This window comes from Equus asinus, chromosome 6 (assembly GCF_041296235.1).
Source record: "Equus asinus isolate D_3611 breed Donkey chromosome 6, EquAss-T2T_v2, whole genome shotgun sequence".
NCBI classification, from domain to species: domain Eukaryota; kingdom Metazoa; phylum Chordata; class Mammalia; order Perissodactyla; family Equidae; genus Equus; species Equus asinus.
This window is the reverse complement of record NC_091795.1, coordinates 39,720,837-39,738,752: the sequence shown is the minus strand read 5'-3', so window position 1 is coordinate 39,738,752 and position 17,916 is coordinate 39,720,837. Positions and strand designations below refer to the sequence as shown.

General features: G+C 45.3%; 2 protein-coding genes and 1 long non-coding RNA gene across 9 annotated transcripts in view; 2 read left to right on the top strand and 1 right to left on the bottom strand.

The window, feature by feature from the left end:
* Window positions 1-17,916, top strand: part of MTHFD2 (methylenetetrahydrofolate dehydrogenase (NADP+ dependent) 2, methenyltetrahydrofolate cyclohydrolase) — an 86,855-nt gene that overhangs the window by 31,901 nt on the left and 37,038 nt on the right. The gene's annotated exons all lie outside the window — the stretch shown is intronic.
* Window positions 640-7,557, bottom strand: LOC123286406 (uncharacterized protein C2orf78-like; the record flags this gene model as incomplete). The annotated part of the gene is made up of 3 exons (XM_070512766.1): window positions 640-2,682; window positions 3,551-4,312; window positions 7,410-7,557. Coding segments are annotated over 3 exons (2,811 nt in total), but the record flags the coding sequence as incomplete, so codon positions are not given.
* Window positions 9,028-16,890, top strand: LOC123286655 (uncharacterized). The gene is made up of 3 exons (XR_011503923.1): window positions 9,028-9,160; window positions 12,470-12,544; window positions 16,758-16,890. It is a non-coding gene; the product is annotated as an uncharacterized lncRNA (long non-coding RNA).

Here is a 17,916-nt window from a genome sequence, read left to right as displayed (position 1 = left end):
TGCAAAGGTTAACTGAAGTAGTGGGCTCGTGGGCCTGGTGCACAGAAGTTGAGGAAATTTCTCTGCCTGCCCTGTCCTGCTGCAGCAGCTCCCATGGGGAGGCTCCTGTTATCAGCTGCCCCCAAGGTAACTCAGCCCTGGCCATTCATCCCGTAGATTCCCCTTTGATTTATACTGACCGTCCCCAGCCGTAGTCATTCATGGATGAAGTGACCCAAGCCTTTTGGAAGGTGTCCTGAATCTCTTGTTTTCCAAAACACCGATGTGGTGGTCGTGAGCCATAAGACCAGCCTCCCTGAGAGACTTTTTACATTTCTCCTGGTCAACCTAGACTCATCGGCTGCCGTCTTCAACTCTATTCCAATTTTACTCTTTTAACGCTCCCCTCAGGCCCTGCTTCTGACTTCTGTCATTCACGACTCCTGCTTCTTTTTATAAACCCCTCAAATCTCTCCCCTTTTGGCCTCCCCAGCCCTGCACCCAATTATGGCCTCTTTCGTCAGTTCGTCTCCCTTTTCCCTCATTCTCCTGTCCAACTTCACTTTTTTTTTCTCCTGAAGAATTGGCTTCCCTCCCACCCCCATCACAGAAAAAACACAGTTAACAGCATTTCCAAACAGAGAAGGCTTCTTTATTACTCATCTATTCATTCTAGTACTTTATTTACTGTCTTACTAAGTTTTTAAATATATCAAAATAAATAAGAGAAATCTATCTATCTATCTATCTATCTCTAGAAAAACAACTGGTCCCCAAAGGGGCACCAAGAGCCCTAGCAGCCTTATATCGCGTAGCCATAGTATCGAGAAATTTCCATTTCTTTTTCCCTCTCAATGAAAAACTGCACTTTCCCCCAAGAGGTGTACTTGGCAGCCTTCTCACGCTCCTGTTGAGCCTGCCTCTTCATGGCCTCCCGCTCTGGCCTCTGTTCCTGTGTGATGGGCTCTGACATCACTGGCCCTGGAATGTCGGGTTTCCTCCATGGAATTGGTTGCTTGCTAAAATCCTCCAGTAGATACTGGGCGGGAGGCTTGGGCGGGGCCTGGAGCATGGGCACAGCAGTGGGAACGGGCTCCTGCTGGAGAGAAGTGCAAGATGCTGTTCTGTAAGGTGCAGGCCTTGAAGCAGGACACTGAGGGCCGCTAGGCCGGGTGGGGTTGGTCCAACCTGGTCGAGCGGGGTTGGTGGAAATTGGCCGAGCTGGTCTGGCAGGACCTGTCAAAGATGCAGGAGCTGGGTGGGTGGAATTGACTGCAGTTGGTTGAGCTGAGTTGGTGGAAGCAGGCCGGGCAGGGTCTGCCACAGCAGGCCGATGTGAGGCCAGAGCCTGTGGCCTCCGAGGAACAGGTCGAGCTGGAGGCTTGTCCACGGACAGAAAAGGCAAAGGTACCAACCTGACCTTCCCAGGAGGTGGCAGCTCGTCCCGGGATGGAGGTGGACACTCCTTTTCAGCACTGCTCTCTGCTTTCTGGGCTTTGACTTGAGTTTCCTCAGGACACTGACCCTCCAGTGGTTTATCCAGCCACGGTTTGATAGCTGGGCAGGGCTGGGGGTGTTTGGGGTTGCTGGAGGTTCCCAGGGCCCGGGAGGAAGAGGGCCCGGTGTTCTTCTCACTCTTCCTCCCCAGAGCATGAAACACCTGCACCGACTCCAGCATGTGCTGGCCGAGGCTGGTTCGAGGCCGCTTAAAGGTTTCTTGGCTCAGCTCGGGTTGATTCTTCCTCCGCTTCATCTTGGGCATCTTTGGCTTCTCTTCCACCCTGACTTCAGTCCCTGACTGCCGACTCTCTCCGGCTTTCTTGGGGTTGTTTCCTCTGGTCCTCTTGGTCCTTTCCTGCCCATGGGTCTTAGTTGTACTGATCCTGCTGGGTGCAGCTTTCTGAGGTTTGCTGTTGGAGTGCTCGGCCTCGTTCTCAGGAGCCCTGTCACTGGCTGCAGCATTGCAAATAAGCCCTTCTCGCCCTGACAGGCACTCCGGGTCCTTTGGCTGGATTTTGGCCTTGGGAGCACCATCGAGAGGCTCAGAGGCCTGATGTTTGTTCTTCCTGGTGTTATCGGAGGCAGCCTTTCTGCCGCTCGACTTTTCCTGCAGCTGGATGGACTCGATGGCTCCTGTCTCTTTGGCTTGGATCAGCTCGGGGCCTTGGGGTTGATCAAGGTCTTTCAAGGGGTCGAATAGTTGGGGAAGGTGACCATCCTCCATCAGTGTAGCGATGTCTGCAAAGCCACCGCTAGCCTCGGTCCCGTTTTCCAGTGTCCCTTGGCCCTCAAGACTCAGGCTACTCTTTCCCAGATCAGCGTTTTCGGAAGCAGGGTGGTCCTCTGGCCCGAGGGGATCGATGCAGGCCAGGAGCTGGAGAATATCAGGAATTTCTAAAGGCTGTAGTAGAGGCTCTTGGTTTTGTATTGGGATCTGGTCGGGATCCAGGGGCTTTGCAAGTTTGGTGTTAAACTCATCCCAGTTCTTTGGATTTGGAGACAGTGCCAGGAGGTCACTGTTAGAAGTCTTGTCTGGAGCTGTCAGTGACATGTCCCCAAGCTCAGCTGGTGGGTCACTCTGCAGCATCTGGGTATTTCTGCTACTGCAGGATTTGGGGAATTCTGGAGCTTGCTGTAGGTAAATTTTCTGGCTTGGCGGTTGCAGCCCCAGGGAAGTCTCCATCCCCAGGGACGTTTCCACCACTACAAAGGAAGCAAGGATGAAGTGAGTCCTTGGTGGGTGAGATGTTCCCCCCTAGACACCAGTGCAGCAACCACGTCCCTTCCCCCGATGGGCAAGGCATTTCTCCTGGCTCTTAAGGATCATGGACAGCTCCCTGTGCTAGGAGGTAAGAGGCGAGTGTTCTGGTTCTTACTGGTGATCATTGGATGTCATTGTCCCTTGGCTTTCTTTCTATTTCATAGGGTTGTCATAGGAGCAGTAAAAAGTAAAAGAGAGTTTTATACTATGAGACATTTCACAAGTCCTAACATTCTCCTATAGAGTCTTTTTGATGCTGTCCATTTTCCCGAGAGAATGAGAACACGTCACACTGTGGACGAGGAGAGGGAGCGGAGCTCTTTCCGATGGAATATATGAGCAAGGACAGATTCCTAGCCTGCTGAATTTTGACAGCGTCTCGGGACAGAGGGTCTTATTCCTGGTATGAGTGAACAAAGCGAGGGAAAGTTTGCGTGTCTCTATCATAGTGATAGTTCTGACAGGCCTTCCCAGGAGACTAACCCGTAAATCGGCAGAGGGAGTCCATTTGTATGTGGTGGAGTAGGGCACTTAGCAGCTGGGGTGGTGAGAGGTATGGGGTCCCTTGGTGTGCTCTTGGGGTTCTCAGCCATGTAGCATGGATGAGCATTACAATGTCCCCCCTGCCCCCCTGTATGAGGTGTTCTTATGTCGAGTCTCAAATGGGCAGCACTGAGCGAGGGTAGTGTTCACTCATGTCTCAGGACTTCAGTTCTACCTGTCTGTGGCCTCACCGCTTCCCGGCTGCAGATTTGACCCTGATTTTGGATGCAGACCTCCTTTCTCTGCCTTCTTGCTGTTTGTACTCACCTTGAAATCTGGTTTGTGGGATGGCTGGAGCAGACGCAGCGTAGTAGACCCCAGAGGTGGAGGCTGGTGGAAGGACATGTGTGGGCTGAATCTCCTTTAGTACCAACACCATTTCTGGTTGAGGAGCAGAGGCCCCAGCTCCTGTGTAGGACACAGAGCCGTAGGACTGCAGGCAGGGGCCAAGTTCTCCAGACAGCAGAGGCCCCAGTGTGCCGTGACCATAGTAGTACACCTGGCTTCCTTCCTGGTAGGGAAGTGACAGGCTGTGTCCCTGATTTGGAACCTGAGATGGTGTTCCCTGAACAAGGCTGGTGGAAAGTGATGGATACAGTGGGACCGGGTTATTGGCACCTGAAGTTCTGTCGTACTGTGCTGCCATAGACATGGAAGAAACCGCTGTGTCGTGGCCAGTGACAGTCAGAGTGCAGTCTCCGAGTGAAGAGGACTCCTGTGCAGTGCTTCCTGGGACACCCCACTCAAAGAGACCCGGATAGGAAGCAGCTGAGTTGGAGCTCTGGCTCTGGCCAGTCACTCCAGACAGCGTGGTTGTGCTAGAATGTTGGTAAAGGTAGGCGCTGCCCATGAGTGGCTGGGAAGAGGTGCCCGAGGCTGATGGCAGTAGCCATCCTGAACTGACGGCTGGAGCAGAGACTCTGGAGAAATTGCAGACACTTCCTGCTAGGGAAGCTGCATCGCTCACCACAGGAAGAGAGAGCTGCAGGGAGTTGGGAGTTCCAAGTAAGGATGGATTCTGGAAATTTTCTGTAGGGAACAAGAGGGTGAAGAAAAACTCAGTGAGACTGATCAACTCTGACAATGTCTGAGGAGCAGCATCATCTCAAGGTTGCTGCATGAGGAAGCCTCTCATCCCAGTGCTCACTGAGATAGCGAACACCCACGCCTTTATGGTGGTTGTAAGGGCGGGAGGAGTTTGTTCCTTTCTGTGTAACTGCCTGTGCTCCCAGCTGCGGCAGAGATGTGCAGAAGCCCCATGTGGTGTGGGTCACACCTTGTTCTCTAGGCTGGAAGCCCCCTTCTCCCTGCCCATCCTTCCCTTGAGCCTCCCCTAGTCCTGACTCGTCTACTCTTTGCTAGCATTGAAGCACTTGAAACCAGAACGTCCTCAGAGATGCTCTGTTCTGACATTCTCCTGGTACGAGTGAGGAAACTGAGGCTCAGAGAGGTCAGCAGGAGTGGTCCGATTCTCCCATTATGGCAGCATCATCACCAGGTCACAGAGCCTAAGTCTCCTGACTTCTTGCCAGGACTCTGCTCTGACTGTTCCACTACCAGAACCCGGGAGAAGGAGACCTCCTAATAAGGCGTTTTCTTGGTCCCTTAGAAAACAGTGCAGCTGTTAGCACTGTCTTCTTCAGGGTCTGTTTGCTCGTGCAGTTCACGTGCTGTTCCCTAGAGTTCACCCAGTAGTCAGTCCGGGTGGTAGGTGTAAAGGGTCACTCTTACCCTCTTCAAGCCTGGTTTCTGATCCTACCTCCACAGGATTGCCTGAGGGTGTGCATCCCAAGAAGTGCTTTTTGAAAGAAAACAGTAATTTAATCTCCCTGAGCTTCAGGTTACTCATCTGTAGTTACAATAACAACAGCAACAACAATAATAGTAATTCATACATGAATTCATATAGGACATATCTGTTATCTGGAGGAAGACATGATAAGTTCTGTGAAAAATCATGGAAAACATTTATCAAGGAAGTAAAAAGAACCATATAGATATTCATAAAAACTGCGGTATGCAGCAAGCAACAAAGCAGAATCAGTTTACTGATAAATGTAGTTCTGTATCATATACGCTTTGTCATGAAAGTGAATATTGCCGGCTCCATTGTAGTGAATACTATTTACCAAAACCAGCCCGAGAAGAAGGTGATTTTGAATGAATTCCTAGCCAGTACGTGCAGACAGAGTCGATCAGTAAAAGTGGCCTAAAAGGCATCAAAATGCTATCAATGTGAATGTATAGCTGGCCACAATATAAGCAGACAGATATTTCAGTGAAAACTGGTACAAAGCAGAGAGCAACATCCTAAGTGTAAAGGAATTCCGTTGTTGTGCTCGTTCTTATTTCTCTGACCATGAGCCGCAAGGAACAGCTAGTTAAGCCTACTAGAAATCCATACTTCAATTAGTATAACCACATAGATGCAGAAGAGAGTACTTAAAAGGTATCAGGAAGGTTTTTCTATTTATCCTAAAACCTCAATTATTATCACCTTCAAGATCCAGGAAGGGGTCATCCCCAAAGACTAAAAACACCGTCATCGCTAGAATCCAACTTTTAAAAATTTAAATGTAGGAAAACCGGAAGGATGCCACAAAATTGTCTGAGATAAATGTGGAGTCAGAGATGGGGCACTTGAGTTTTGCTTTTTCTTCTCGGGCAGCTTAGATCTAGAAAGAGATGGTGGCCGTTTCTCAGTGCGCGCTCTGTGTCGGGAAGAAAATGTTTATAAAGATGAAAAGCAGCCTTGACTTGGAACCTACGTATCACACACAGGAATTAATCCTTCTGATTCAAGTTAGAGGATATTATTTGTTAGAAACTTATGTTTTATTTTTAATGGGCAAAACATCTACATAGTTAAAAAATGAGAATGAAGGGGCTGGCCCCGTGGCCGAGTGGTCAAGTTCGCGCGCTCCGCTGCAGGCGGCCCAGTGTTTCGTTGGTTGGAATCCTGGGCGCGGACATCACACTGCTCATGAAACCACGCTCAGGCAGCATCCCACATGCCACAACTAGAAGGACCCACAATGAAGAATATACAACTATGTACTGGGGGGCTTTGGGGAGAAAAAGGAAAAAAATAAAATCTTAAAAAAAAAAAATGAGAATGAAATAAAACACTAGAAATTCTGTTGCCTCCAGCCGTCTGGATAAGCACTTTATCAATTTCTGGATTATAGGAAGTGTCATTTCTAAAAGATCTCTGAAATGTTTATATTCAAACTCTCAGGTGCCGTCCGTGTTCAGAGAGGCAAGAGAAAAAAGCAAACAAGCGAGTCTGAGTCTGAGAAGCTGCTTTGCCTGGCGATGCCCTGTTCTGCCTCACTGGCCTTCCTCGGCTATGAATGTGAGCGTTTGCTGAAGTCACCTGTGCTTCGCCCTGCTCTGAGCACATTTCACTCTGTGCTCTTCCTGCTGCAATTGAAAATCTTTGGTTCCTTCAGCATTTCATGCCAAACCACCTCTTTTTCCTGGAGAGCTCCTCCTCGCTCTCCTCCTCATTCTTCTATTTTATCCTCCCTCTTGGTTCCTGTTGGCCTGTGCTGATGAAAACAATCCTCAACTTCCTGACCTTTGAAGACTAGTCCCCCTATAGCCCAGTACTCTCCATTGTCTCTTCCTACTTTTTTTTTTTTCACCTCATTTAGGTAGATAACTCCAAACATGGGCATATTGCCTTTTGAACAGCACTAAATTTAAAATACTACAGTTGAAATTTCAGTGGAGGGAGACCATTACAGATGAAACCTTTGGGGATATACTGCTAACTTCCTGCATCACCTAGATTTCTCTCTGTTTCTGTGGAAACACCCTCAAGAAGTCTCTGATTTCATTTCTACCTGGGTGCCCTTTAAGATTCAATATTAGAAAAGAAAAGGAGCAGAAGGAACCACAGTTGTAATATCCTGATGTGAGAGATGAGAGAAAACAGAGTTTGTGAGAGAGTCAACGACTTGTCCAAAGTCCTATAGCTCATAATGTCAAAGTCAAAACTTAAATTAGGTCCCCAGGTTTACTTGAATACTTTCCTCCCATTATTCTCTGCTACATTAGAATCTACTACCAAATTTAGGGGCAAAAATACATAACGGAACACTTAAAAAGTTAGTTTCCTTGCCTGACATGGCGAGACAAGAAGAGGAAGCATCAACCGCAGATCCAAGAGATGAGGAGACGATACCAGAGGAAGTCTGAGTGGCTGCCGTCAAAGAGCGGTGTGTCCAGTATGAAGGTCGCTGGTCACACTGGTCACTTGCGATGATCCAAATTTATTTACACACAACTCCATGGAAACCCCAAGATTCTAGCAGGTGGCCGTAGGTCTAGGGGGAGAATGATGTCACAGAGCAGGCAGTTCAAAGGTACGAGACAGCCAATAGGGCGGCCAGATTCCCCACAAGAAGATGGGATTGGGTGGAGGGAGTCGGGGGAGAGCTACAGCAGCACCTGCATGGCTGAGCTCTGGGGAGGTGACATCCTAGGAGCCACATGTGCTAGTCTCTCTTCCCCAGGCTCTTATGTCAGGGAATCCTCTCAACGTTCCTTATAGATGTTCATTAATGTAATTAACTCATAGTTCTTTGTATTCTATGAATTATACTTTATAATATACATTGTACATTAGTAATTACATGTACAGTTAGTTAATATCCTTAGAGAGGAAGGAAAAGGACATCTAGGTTGACCTATTACCGTTGTTCTGAAATCCTACCAGGTGATCTAACTGTGAACTTACTGCAGGTTTTAAGGAGCAAAGGAAAGGATTGGCAGCTCCTTCTGTAACTTGGTGAAAGAGTAGGGTGAGGTTTGTTGAGTGCCCCTTGTGGGGAATGATGTGGTTAAACGGTCTTCTCTTTGACTTTCTTCTCCTTGAATCCTACCTTCCTTGGACTGGGCTGGGCCGGGTTGGACTTGCATCTCTCTGCTGCTCCCCTTTTCTTTTGTCTGCATTATAGGCCTTGTTTCTGGGACCAGCCTCGCCCTTGCATCTCCCCCTCCTGGATGTTACTTCCTTTCAATCCCAGCAGCAGAGGTCTTCTTTCCAGTGCCTGATGCTTCTGAAAATGGCGCCTGCCCATTAGAAGCAGATGCCAGAGAGCCGGGGACACAGCTGAGGGCAGAGCTCTTGTCTTCCAGCCTTGGGTTGCAATTCTTTTGCCCATAATTTGCTGCCTCTGGCTCCTTGGGCCACACAGGCCTCCTGCCATCCCGCGCTTTTATACATGAGAGGCATTCGGGGTCCCCCCCTTTCCTTCTCCCCTGAGTGTATCCAGTGTGGCAGTTGCTGTAGCCTCCTCCCTCTTGGAAACAGCCGCTGTAGAACATTGGGCCTCTAGGGTTCTCTGTCGGCCATGGTTGTGTGCAAGGCCAAGCAACATGCAGAGGAGAATAGTGAGAGAAAGACGAGGACATTCGTGGAGAATAGGGAAGAGGCAAGGTGAAAGGGACAGGAAAACAGCTGTCTGTGGATTTTTTGGCCTTGAGAAACAGGTGGACACATTTTGCCCTCATTTTGTATTAAGAGAACAGAAAATTCAGTATATAGCTTTTCAATTTGCTGGGTAGTCCTGCAATAGCCGCAGTTTCTGTCCACTAAAGAGAATAATCTTAAATCACTTTCTCTCACTTTGTTTTATGTGATATTACATGATTTATGTTATTCATTGGTAATTGTGTAGAATATGGGTTGTTTTCAAATGCTCTGGGTCTTTCTCCGTGTTTCTCCTGGTTGTGTTTTTAAGGATCCAACATTGGAAGACAGATCACATGGTGTTCTCCTGCTGATTGTTCATTGGGAAGCGTCACGAGCTAACTTGACCTGAAGGGTTCTGTGGAGAAACTTACGAGGGGTCTGTGAGAAGCATTGTGGTGAGTTGCACGCTGCCCTCACGCCTAAGGAGCAGATGTCTGCAGTGCACCCGGCTGGCCTGGGAGCCTCTGCTTTTGTGCCCCTGCTTAGTGCTCTTCTCTGTAATCACTCTGGTGACTGGGAGACAGTGGGCGAGGGCTGAGTTGCTGCTGATTTGTATGTGGAGTCAGCTGATTTGGGGAGGAAACCTGTGGATCTAGTCATTTTCCATGGTTGTAAGCATTTTGGATGCCTAAGTGGACCTATCTGGGGAGTATTCTAGTCTGAGTGAGTAGGAGGTGTGTGATCCAAGATGCCAAGAGCCCACAAGTAGATACCTGCTAGATGGGACCTCCAAAGACACACATTTCATTTATAGGAATGTTTTTCCTGTTAAGAAATGTTAGTGTTATGAGTGATGGCGTGGGGTGCTTACCCAAGGAGAAATTGTGAAGGGTGTTGCAGTGTAGAGCTATGGCTGGGGCTCATGAAATCTTCGAAGGGTTTTGCCTCTCAGCTTCGTACCTCAGTTAGCCTACTTCCATGATATGAGGATGTAACATGAGGCTAACAACATATTCACCAGTGAGACCAGTCTCTCTCTTCTCTATGTCATGTGGAAATGAGGGGAATTCAGAGCTACTGCAGGTTAGGGTGGGTAGCATAAGATTGGGGGAGCTGTGGTGAGACAAATTCTCGTATCAGTCGCATGTTTACACATGAAAATATTCACTTTCCACTTCCAGTCTATTTAGGCAAACCCTCACTTGGGCCTTTTCTGGTTCCCAGCCTCTATAACTACTTTCTCTCTATAGTTCCAGCCATGTATTCTTAGCATGCAGCCTAAGCATCATGTTACCTCTAAAAGAATATTAAGTGTATCAGGAAGCACCCCACAAGGTAGAATCCAATGCTTTGGAACTTAGCATCAAGCCCTAGGCTCACAGGAAAACTTTTTTTTATAGTTAGGGTACTGTCTTGTCCCACAGACCCACTTCATGCGTTTCGTACCCATGAGGATAACTGAGACTTGTCTTGGTGTAACACACCCTGTCCATCTACCCCTGAGGCTCCTCTTTACTCTCCCCATTGTCCCTTTTTGATTCAATTAAGGACTGGCATCCCTCAAACTCCTCCATGTTCCCTCGGGCCCTACCAGGTATTGGCAATTTTGTTAGTGTCAACTGCTTAGCTGTTTCGTGCTCCAAGTATGCCTTTCTCCTATATTTTCCATTCCAGCGTCCTACATACCTGTTAAGGCCTTCTTTTCTTTAGGTTGGATTCACATCTCTGAAGGCCTACACTTTGCTCATTCCCGTACTTTCTGGAAACTGTGTCATGCTTAAGTCTAGATTTTCTTGTGTCAACTGAGATGTTCCCACTTCAGCTTGTGTCTTTTAGCAAATTGGAAGTGCAAGACCCATATAGCCTTTCTAGATTCTGAGTGATTTATGTCACATTTTGTGTAGTCATGTCTATAGATGTCTGTGCCCTATGTACTTTTAGGCCAGTGCATGCCTATCGTATATTATTTTTCATAGATTCCAAAGGAATATTTTATGATGTAGCACCAAACTTGAATGTGCCATGCTGTAAGTTTGCAAACTCTGCTGTGCTAACTTATGTTGTTCTTTTTTCAAATAGCAACTTACTAATATTGACCCATTTTTAGTTATGCAGAAGATTTCTGAATTGTAAATGCTGGGGGATTTGGACTTCGTTAGACTATGACTGTGTTAGAAATGTTAAAGAGTGTGGTCTTTTTACCTGTTCATTCATTCCTTTGTTCCAGAACTCTCACCCTCCATTTACCTAGCTCTCAAATGGTTGTGAAGATTATTAACAGTGTTTCTAAGGTATTTTCAGAAATTAGAAAGTAAAAAGTAAAAAACATTTGCTGTTACAATTATTTACAGGTTAATCTGAAATTTAGTGTCCCTTCTGCCTTCAGTCATATTGTAGGACATGCTGTCCTTTGCTGTTCCACTTGTAGCTGAATTCAGAGTTTTTCTAACAGGGACAGCTCCCTGTGCCTGATATTGTGTGTAAATGTTAGCCTTGAGCTCCACTCTTACCGCTTTCAGTCATTAAATGTTAGCCTTGAGCTCGACTCTTACCGCTCTCAGTCATTTTTTGGAATTTTCTAAATATACATACCATCACCCTTTAGCATGATACCTGGCACAGGCTAGGAATCCAATAAAAGTTTCACTCTAAGTGGGAGTGTAGATGGTTAGAATGTTTTTGGAGGGTAATTAGAGAGTACTTTTCAAAATTTTTAGTTTGTATATCCTTCTTTCCAGCAGTTCTACTTCTAGAAATTTAACAGTAGCTGTATTCATGCACGAGGATGTTCACATTGCAGTCTGTCTGTATCAGAGGGCAAAAAAAAAATGAAAACAACTAAAAGTCCATCAATATTGGACTCATTATATAAATTATGGTAATTATAGTCAATGGAATACTATGCAAGCGTTAAAAAGAATACAGTGGGTTCCAGCCCGGTGGCACAGCAAAGTTCACAAAATCCACCTCGGCAGCCCAGGGTTCGCCCATTTGGATCCCAGGTGTGGACCTAGGCACTGCTTGTCAAGCTGTGCTGTGGCAGGTCCCACATATAAAATAGAGGAATATGGGCACGGATGTTAGCTCAGGGCCACTCTTCATCAACAAAGAGGAGGATTGGTAGCAAATGTTAGCTTAGGGCTAATCTTCCTCAAAAAAAAAAAATAAAAAATAGAATGGATGTATGAATAAATTGACTGGAAAGTTCAGTGTCCAAGACAGATTGTAGAATATGTAGAGTATGATGCTTTTGTATGAAATAGAGGATATGCATATAGGTACAAAGAAATCTTTATATAAAATATACGAGTGAATGTAAGCACTTGGAAAACATCTGGAAGAATCACATAAGGACCTGTGGGAGTGGGACTTCAGTTTTCATTCCATGTCTTTCTTGTTTGAAATCTCAAGTCAGTGACAAACATGCCGTCGACAAGTGTGTACTGATGACTTCTTAGCATTCAGGACTGCACTGGCTTATGAGGGATACAGAAGGGCTGGCCATCTCTGGTTTTAGTTAGGCCTTGTTTGTGGAGACGTTTGCTCTGTTTTGTTGCCTTGTATCTGTTTTGAAAACGGGAAAGAAGGAAGAAGGGGAGAACAGGTGGTTACTAGGTGGGGTTGAAGAAGGGGAGCAGCAAGATGCCAAGCAGAGAGCAGAGGGGACCTGCTGAGTGGGCTGTGGATTCCATTCTCAGGGAGCCTCATTCTACACAAGGAGACAGTCTAACGTCAAATGTGGCTCACAAAAAGTGTATTAATAGGTGGAAAGACTATCTCGCAGTTGGACAATGGATGCCTGGGACTCGATCCTTGCTTTCAAAGTTCCCTTGAAAAAGGTAAGCAAAAGTTAATTTAGTTTGTTTCAGAAATCTGAATTCACCATGTGGAACTCTGGACCTCACCCTGTCTCACTCCATTTTCCCTTTTTATAGGTAAATATTTTGTAATATCCCTTTTACTCTCCTGAAGTGATATTCGTAGATGTTTAAAACCTGCTTCCATACTTAATTTCAATGAAAACAAATCAGTGTAATGCTCTAACTACAATATTAAGAACAAATAAAAGTAGTTTATAATAAAGTAATAGGTATTCACATTTCTATATGTCAGTGTTTGAGTATGACCTTTAAATATAAAGAAATGATTTCTCAGTTACTTGCACTGTCAATGCCAAAGCTGCCCATGCTCACTGATCTGGGTGGGTATGTTGCCTTAGTGGCAGGAGTTTCAGTGATTGTGAGCAGCGCTTAGCAGATTTCCAAAGAAAACAAAGTACAGTGTTCTCTTGGATGATAAGGTGACAGCTATCCTGGAAATTCGATGTACATGAAAACTGCAAAGAGAACCATTGTATTTATTTGTGAAATGGAGTTAAGTTCTAAGGTTTAGATATTTATGAACAGTTTTTTCACCTATATGGAAGTTAAATAGGACTTTGAATAGTCATCCAGGTGTGAGACCCATTTGTGGGACTGTTCTGAATTTGGTAAGATGTCTGGTATCCATGACCCTCACGCACTGAATGCCAATAAGACGCCTTCCATCCAATCATCACAACCTAAAAAAAATGCCCTGGATCAGCAAGATCAGAATTTCAGCTTGGAAACTCTGAAGAATTGTATTTCTGCTTGAACTAAGAAAGGAATAGGTGGGGAAAGCACTTGACTGTCATAAAAAATATGAGAAGAGATTCCATGTCTCATTACCTTGCACAGTGTGGATTCGCGTCAGGAAGAGCCCACTTTGACTGTATTGGGAATTTGTTTAATTTATCTCTCATAGGTCAGGGGTGGTTTTTCACCTACTCTGTCAATTCTTCTGCATCTCTGGGCTTAAACGTTAGTGATTTCTTAAAGATAAACAAATGGTTCTAATTCACATCTGGCAACACCAAGTTAACATCGTAACTACTTCACAATCTTTGTTGAATGAGTGAACTGACGGCCCACCCCCACCCACATTGGCCGTGCCTGTGAATTTCCTCTTATGTTCCTCCTCCTCTACGGGATTGTCCTCACTCCTCAGTCCCTGCTCCACGGTCTCTGCAAGGGGATCCTGAGGTTCCCCCGGGTCTCTGCTTAGCCTCTTTTCTGCAAGGACATCAGCAGAGAGAAGCAGGAAGACTCTTCAGTCTCCTTTCCTCTGCACAGACAACGTCTTTCCTGTGTGACGTGGTTATAGGAAGCCTCTTCTAGTTCTGTGCGCACAAGGTGTTCTCTTCAGTGTTGGGACTGTTTAAGGCGCCATCAAGGGGATTGCGAAGCTGCAGGGCCACTCCCAGTGCAGTCCCTGTTCACGCAGTAGAGGTAGGGAGATGAATGACCCCTGCGTGGCAGTGGAATGGGACAAGGTGTCCTGGGTGTTTGACGGAAGTCACCCAGGGCAAAGCTGCCTCAGTACTTGGCAGTTGAGTGTCAGGCACAGTGGACTGTCAAGTAGCAAATGTTAAGTGTCACAGAAATGCCACAGCAGAAATGCCTAGGAATGGAAAGGAGGGGGAAATGACAACAGACAGGGTTAATCAAGGAAGGCTTCCTAAGCGGTTTGTGACTAAATGAGTTACCTCAGGTTGGCTGTTGTTCAGATAGCTGGAGATGGTAATGATCCTCCAGTTCCAAGTCTGGAAGAAACTGACAGGAGAGATTGTATGCCTTTTTGTAATTAATACAGTCTTCAAACCTTTCACAATGTTCTGTGGAAGACTCAGCATCATAGATCTGTCAGATCTCTCTAAGTTAATTTATAAATTTAACATCATCTCAAATCATCTGATTCCAAAGCTCATATAGAAAAAGAAACTTACATAGCCAGGAAAATTCTGAAAGAGAAGAATAACGGTGTAAGGAAGTGATGTAGCTGTACCAGAAATTAAGCCATGTTAAAAGTGTTGCTGGAGCACAGGGGATTTGTAGGGCAGTGAAGCTAATCTGTCTGATATTATAGGGGTAAATACATGTCATTATGCTGGGAGCCGTGGCTACATCATTTGATCGGCTGTTTGACAGGGTCCAGCCGATTAACGCCGAGGGGTGCAGGGTCGCCCCTTGGTGAAGAATAACTGGCCAGCCCCTCACATAGTTCTGAAACCTGTGCTGCTTCTAATTGCCCTTCATTCCTTTTCCTTTCTTAACCTCCAGTTTTCACTCCTTTGGGTGGCTGCTTGGGAGGCACTACCTCCCGTGAGAATTAAATATAGTAAGAGAATGTGACCACCTGCAGGTAACTTTCAAGATATTTTTCTGAGAGCTAATTTCGTTTGATGCAGTTAATTAATGGAGGAACACACAGTCCCTTTTGAGACAAGCAGAAAGCAATCCTGCCCAGATAAGATGTCGAATTAGGTTTGTAGCCTCCATCTGGTTAATGTTTCCTTCTTCCTCCAGTTCTTTGTCTAAATATATATGCATCGTCCTTTCAAGTTTGCTGGTTAATTGGATGATCAGGAAGTATCTATATATTATGCTTGACCTTCTGCTTTCTGTTAAAATGTTATGGAAGTTTTCTCCTAAAAGACAAAGGAATGCTTTCAGCCCCTAAGGGGCGTGGGAATTTAAAGATGTTTAACTACCTGCTGAGAACACAAATATCCCTGGGGATAAGATACCCTGGAGTTGCCATTAACCATCTACACTAATGGCGTAAATGATTGAGGGAGGCAGGGGTGGCTACACCAGGATGTAAACAGACGGAATGCTGTCCTGTCCGGAGGCCTGGACCTTCTCTCTTTGATTTAACTTTACCATGAATTACAACAGATGTCTAGGTACCTATCTCTTTTAGCTTAGAGACAACAAACACTAGTTAACTGCAGAGAAGACTACCATTAACCTTATGCTCTATAGAATAGAATGCTAATAAATATTCTTGTGCTCATTTTTTACTTCCTTATCTCTCTGAGAATATTTGTAGAGCTATTTCTGTACTAATCCTGAAAAATATAAAAACAACACTTGTGCACAGTAAAGTTGGACTTGCTAACACCAACCCAAGTCTCAGGTCCCATTCATTTCTCTCATTGCGTCGACGCCGTCCATCCCTCAGGAACCTGGACTCAGCCAGGACGGGACTCCAGCATCATTATACGTTGGCCAAAATCCATCGAATATACAACACAGAGTGACCCGTGATGTGAGCTATGGACTTTGATTGACAATGATGGGTTGATGTTGGTTCATTGATCCTAACACATGGGGCACACTGGTATGGAACGTTGATGGTGGGGAAGGCTGTGTGGGGTGAAGGAGAAAGGGTTAGAGTGGGAACTCTCTACTTTCTGCTCCGTTCTGCTTTGAAGCTAAAACTGCTCTAAAAATTAGTCTATTTGTTTTTTATTTTTTATTTTTGTGTGAGGAAGATTGGCCCTGAGCTAATATCTGCTGCCAATCTTCCTCTTTTGGCTTGAGCTAGATTCTGCCGAGCTAACATCTGTGCCAGTCTTCCTCTTTTTTATGTGGGATGTTGCCACAGTGTGGCTTGATGAGCAGTGCTAGGTCTGTGGCCTGGATCCGAAACTGCGAAGACCAGGCCGCCAAAGTGGAGCACATGAACTTAACTGCTAAGCCGCCAAGCTGGTCCCCTCCATTAGTTTTTTAAAAGATGTGTTGCTGGCCCTTGAATAACTAAACAGATCAGTGGAACAGAGCACATAAATAAAACAAATACATAAAAGAATATTTAGCAATAAGAGCCATCCTTCATTTATTTAGATATTCTAGGAGTATTTATAAGTGCCTACTCATAGGCACTCCGCTTGGAGCTGGAGGTACAGTGGTGGACAACATTGATGTGGTCCCTGCCTTCTGGGAGTTTACAGTCTGGTTGGGAACCCACATGAAACAAATACAGAAATAAATCTGTAGACGTGAGCTTATTTTCTTCCCTCTAATCTCTGGAAGAAAGGATGGTAAACTAGCTCATAACCTCCAGAAGAGTGAAAACTTTCCTCTGAATCACACTGTATGTTAGTATCACAGGGCTTGAATGAATGGACAATATAAGAAAGGATTTTAAGCACACGTTTGCTCTTTCTTACCTCATTCTCTCTGACAGAGTTTGGAAAAAAATCTTGCTGCAGAAGAATGTTTTTACCCTTTGGACCGTTTTAGCAAAATCTGAGAGCAGAATGAAGAACTTGGACTGATTATTGATGTAACACACACTCGCCACTAATACAAACCAGAGGTAAATGGAACCCTTAGTGAAAAGAAACTTCTTCTTTCTGGTAGTATGATAACTCACAGTAATTCAGTAGTTATAATCCTGGCCTTCCTTCATGGGTAATAGTTCAGAAAGGGAGCCAAGTGGCTTCCTTAATTACACTTTTCTAATTGCTATAAAAAAGAGATTAAAGACATGAATTGAACTATATGTAGCTATAGGCTCTGTTTGTGCTTAAGAAATTCTGTAAACTTCTATGTTCTATATTTTCAAAGTAAAGTAAACTTTTAGTGAGAAAAGTAGTAGCCTAAAAGGAAAGACAGGTATATCCATGATGTCTTTAGTACTTATTTTGAGCAGTTGTCAGAGCACGTGTAAGCGTCTCAGTAGAAGAGAGTTCTCTAAGTTTTATGCTTGCTTTTCCTAATATCTTTGGACACAATAGAGAAACCCATATGTTCTGTTGGCCCATGTGGCATTATCAGTGGGAAAGAATTATCCTCCTTCTGAGCAGTTCCACGGCCTTGGAAACAGTAACAGTAATGTCTGTTAACATTTGTACAGGCCTACCTCACAGATATCGCAGGTTCTGTCCCAGAGCAGTGAATAAAGTGAATATTGCAATAAAGCGAGTCACACAAATTTTGTGGATACCAAGTATCTTTAAAAGTTATATTTACACTATACTATAGTCTCTGAACTGTGCATTAGCATTATGTCTAAAAAAATGTATGTACCTTAATTGAAAAACGTACTTTATTGCTATAAATGCTAACCATTATCTGAGCCTTCAGCAAGTTGTAATCGGGTTGCTGATGGGGGTCTTGTAAGAAAATGCGGCGTCTGTGAAGCACGGTAGAGCGAAGCACAGTACAGTGAGGTGGGCCTGTACAGGAGCTGCCATTTAAAAAGTGCGTGCACACACGTTAAGGCAGTGAATCCGCACAGCAGGCCTTTGCTGATGAAGTGGGAGTGGTACTAACGTCCCCTCCTGAGTGCTTCCTCTGCACTGAGCCCGGAGCATAGATGGTGACAGAGATTCATTTCACAG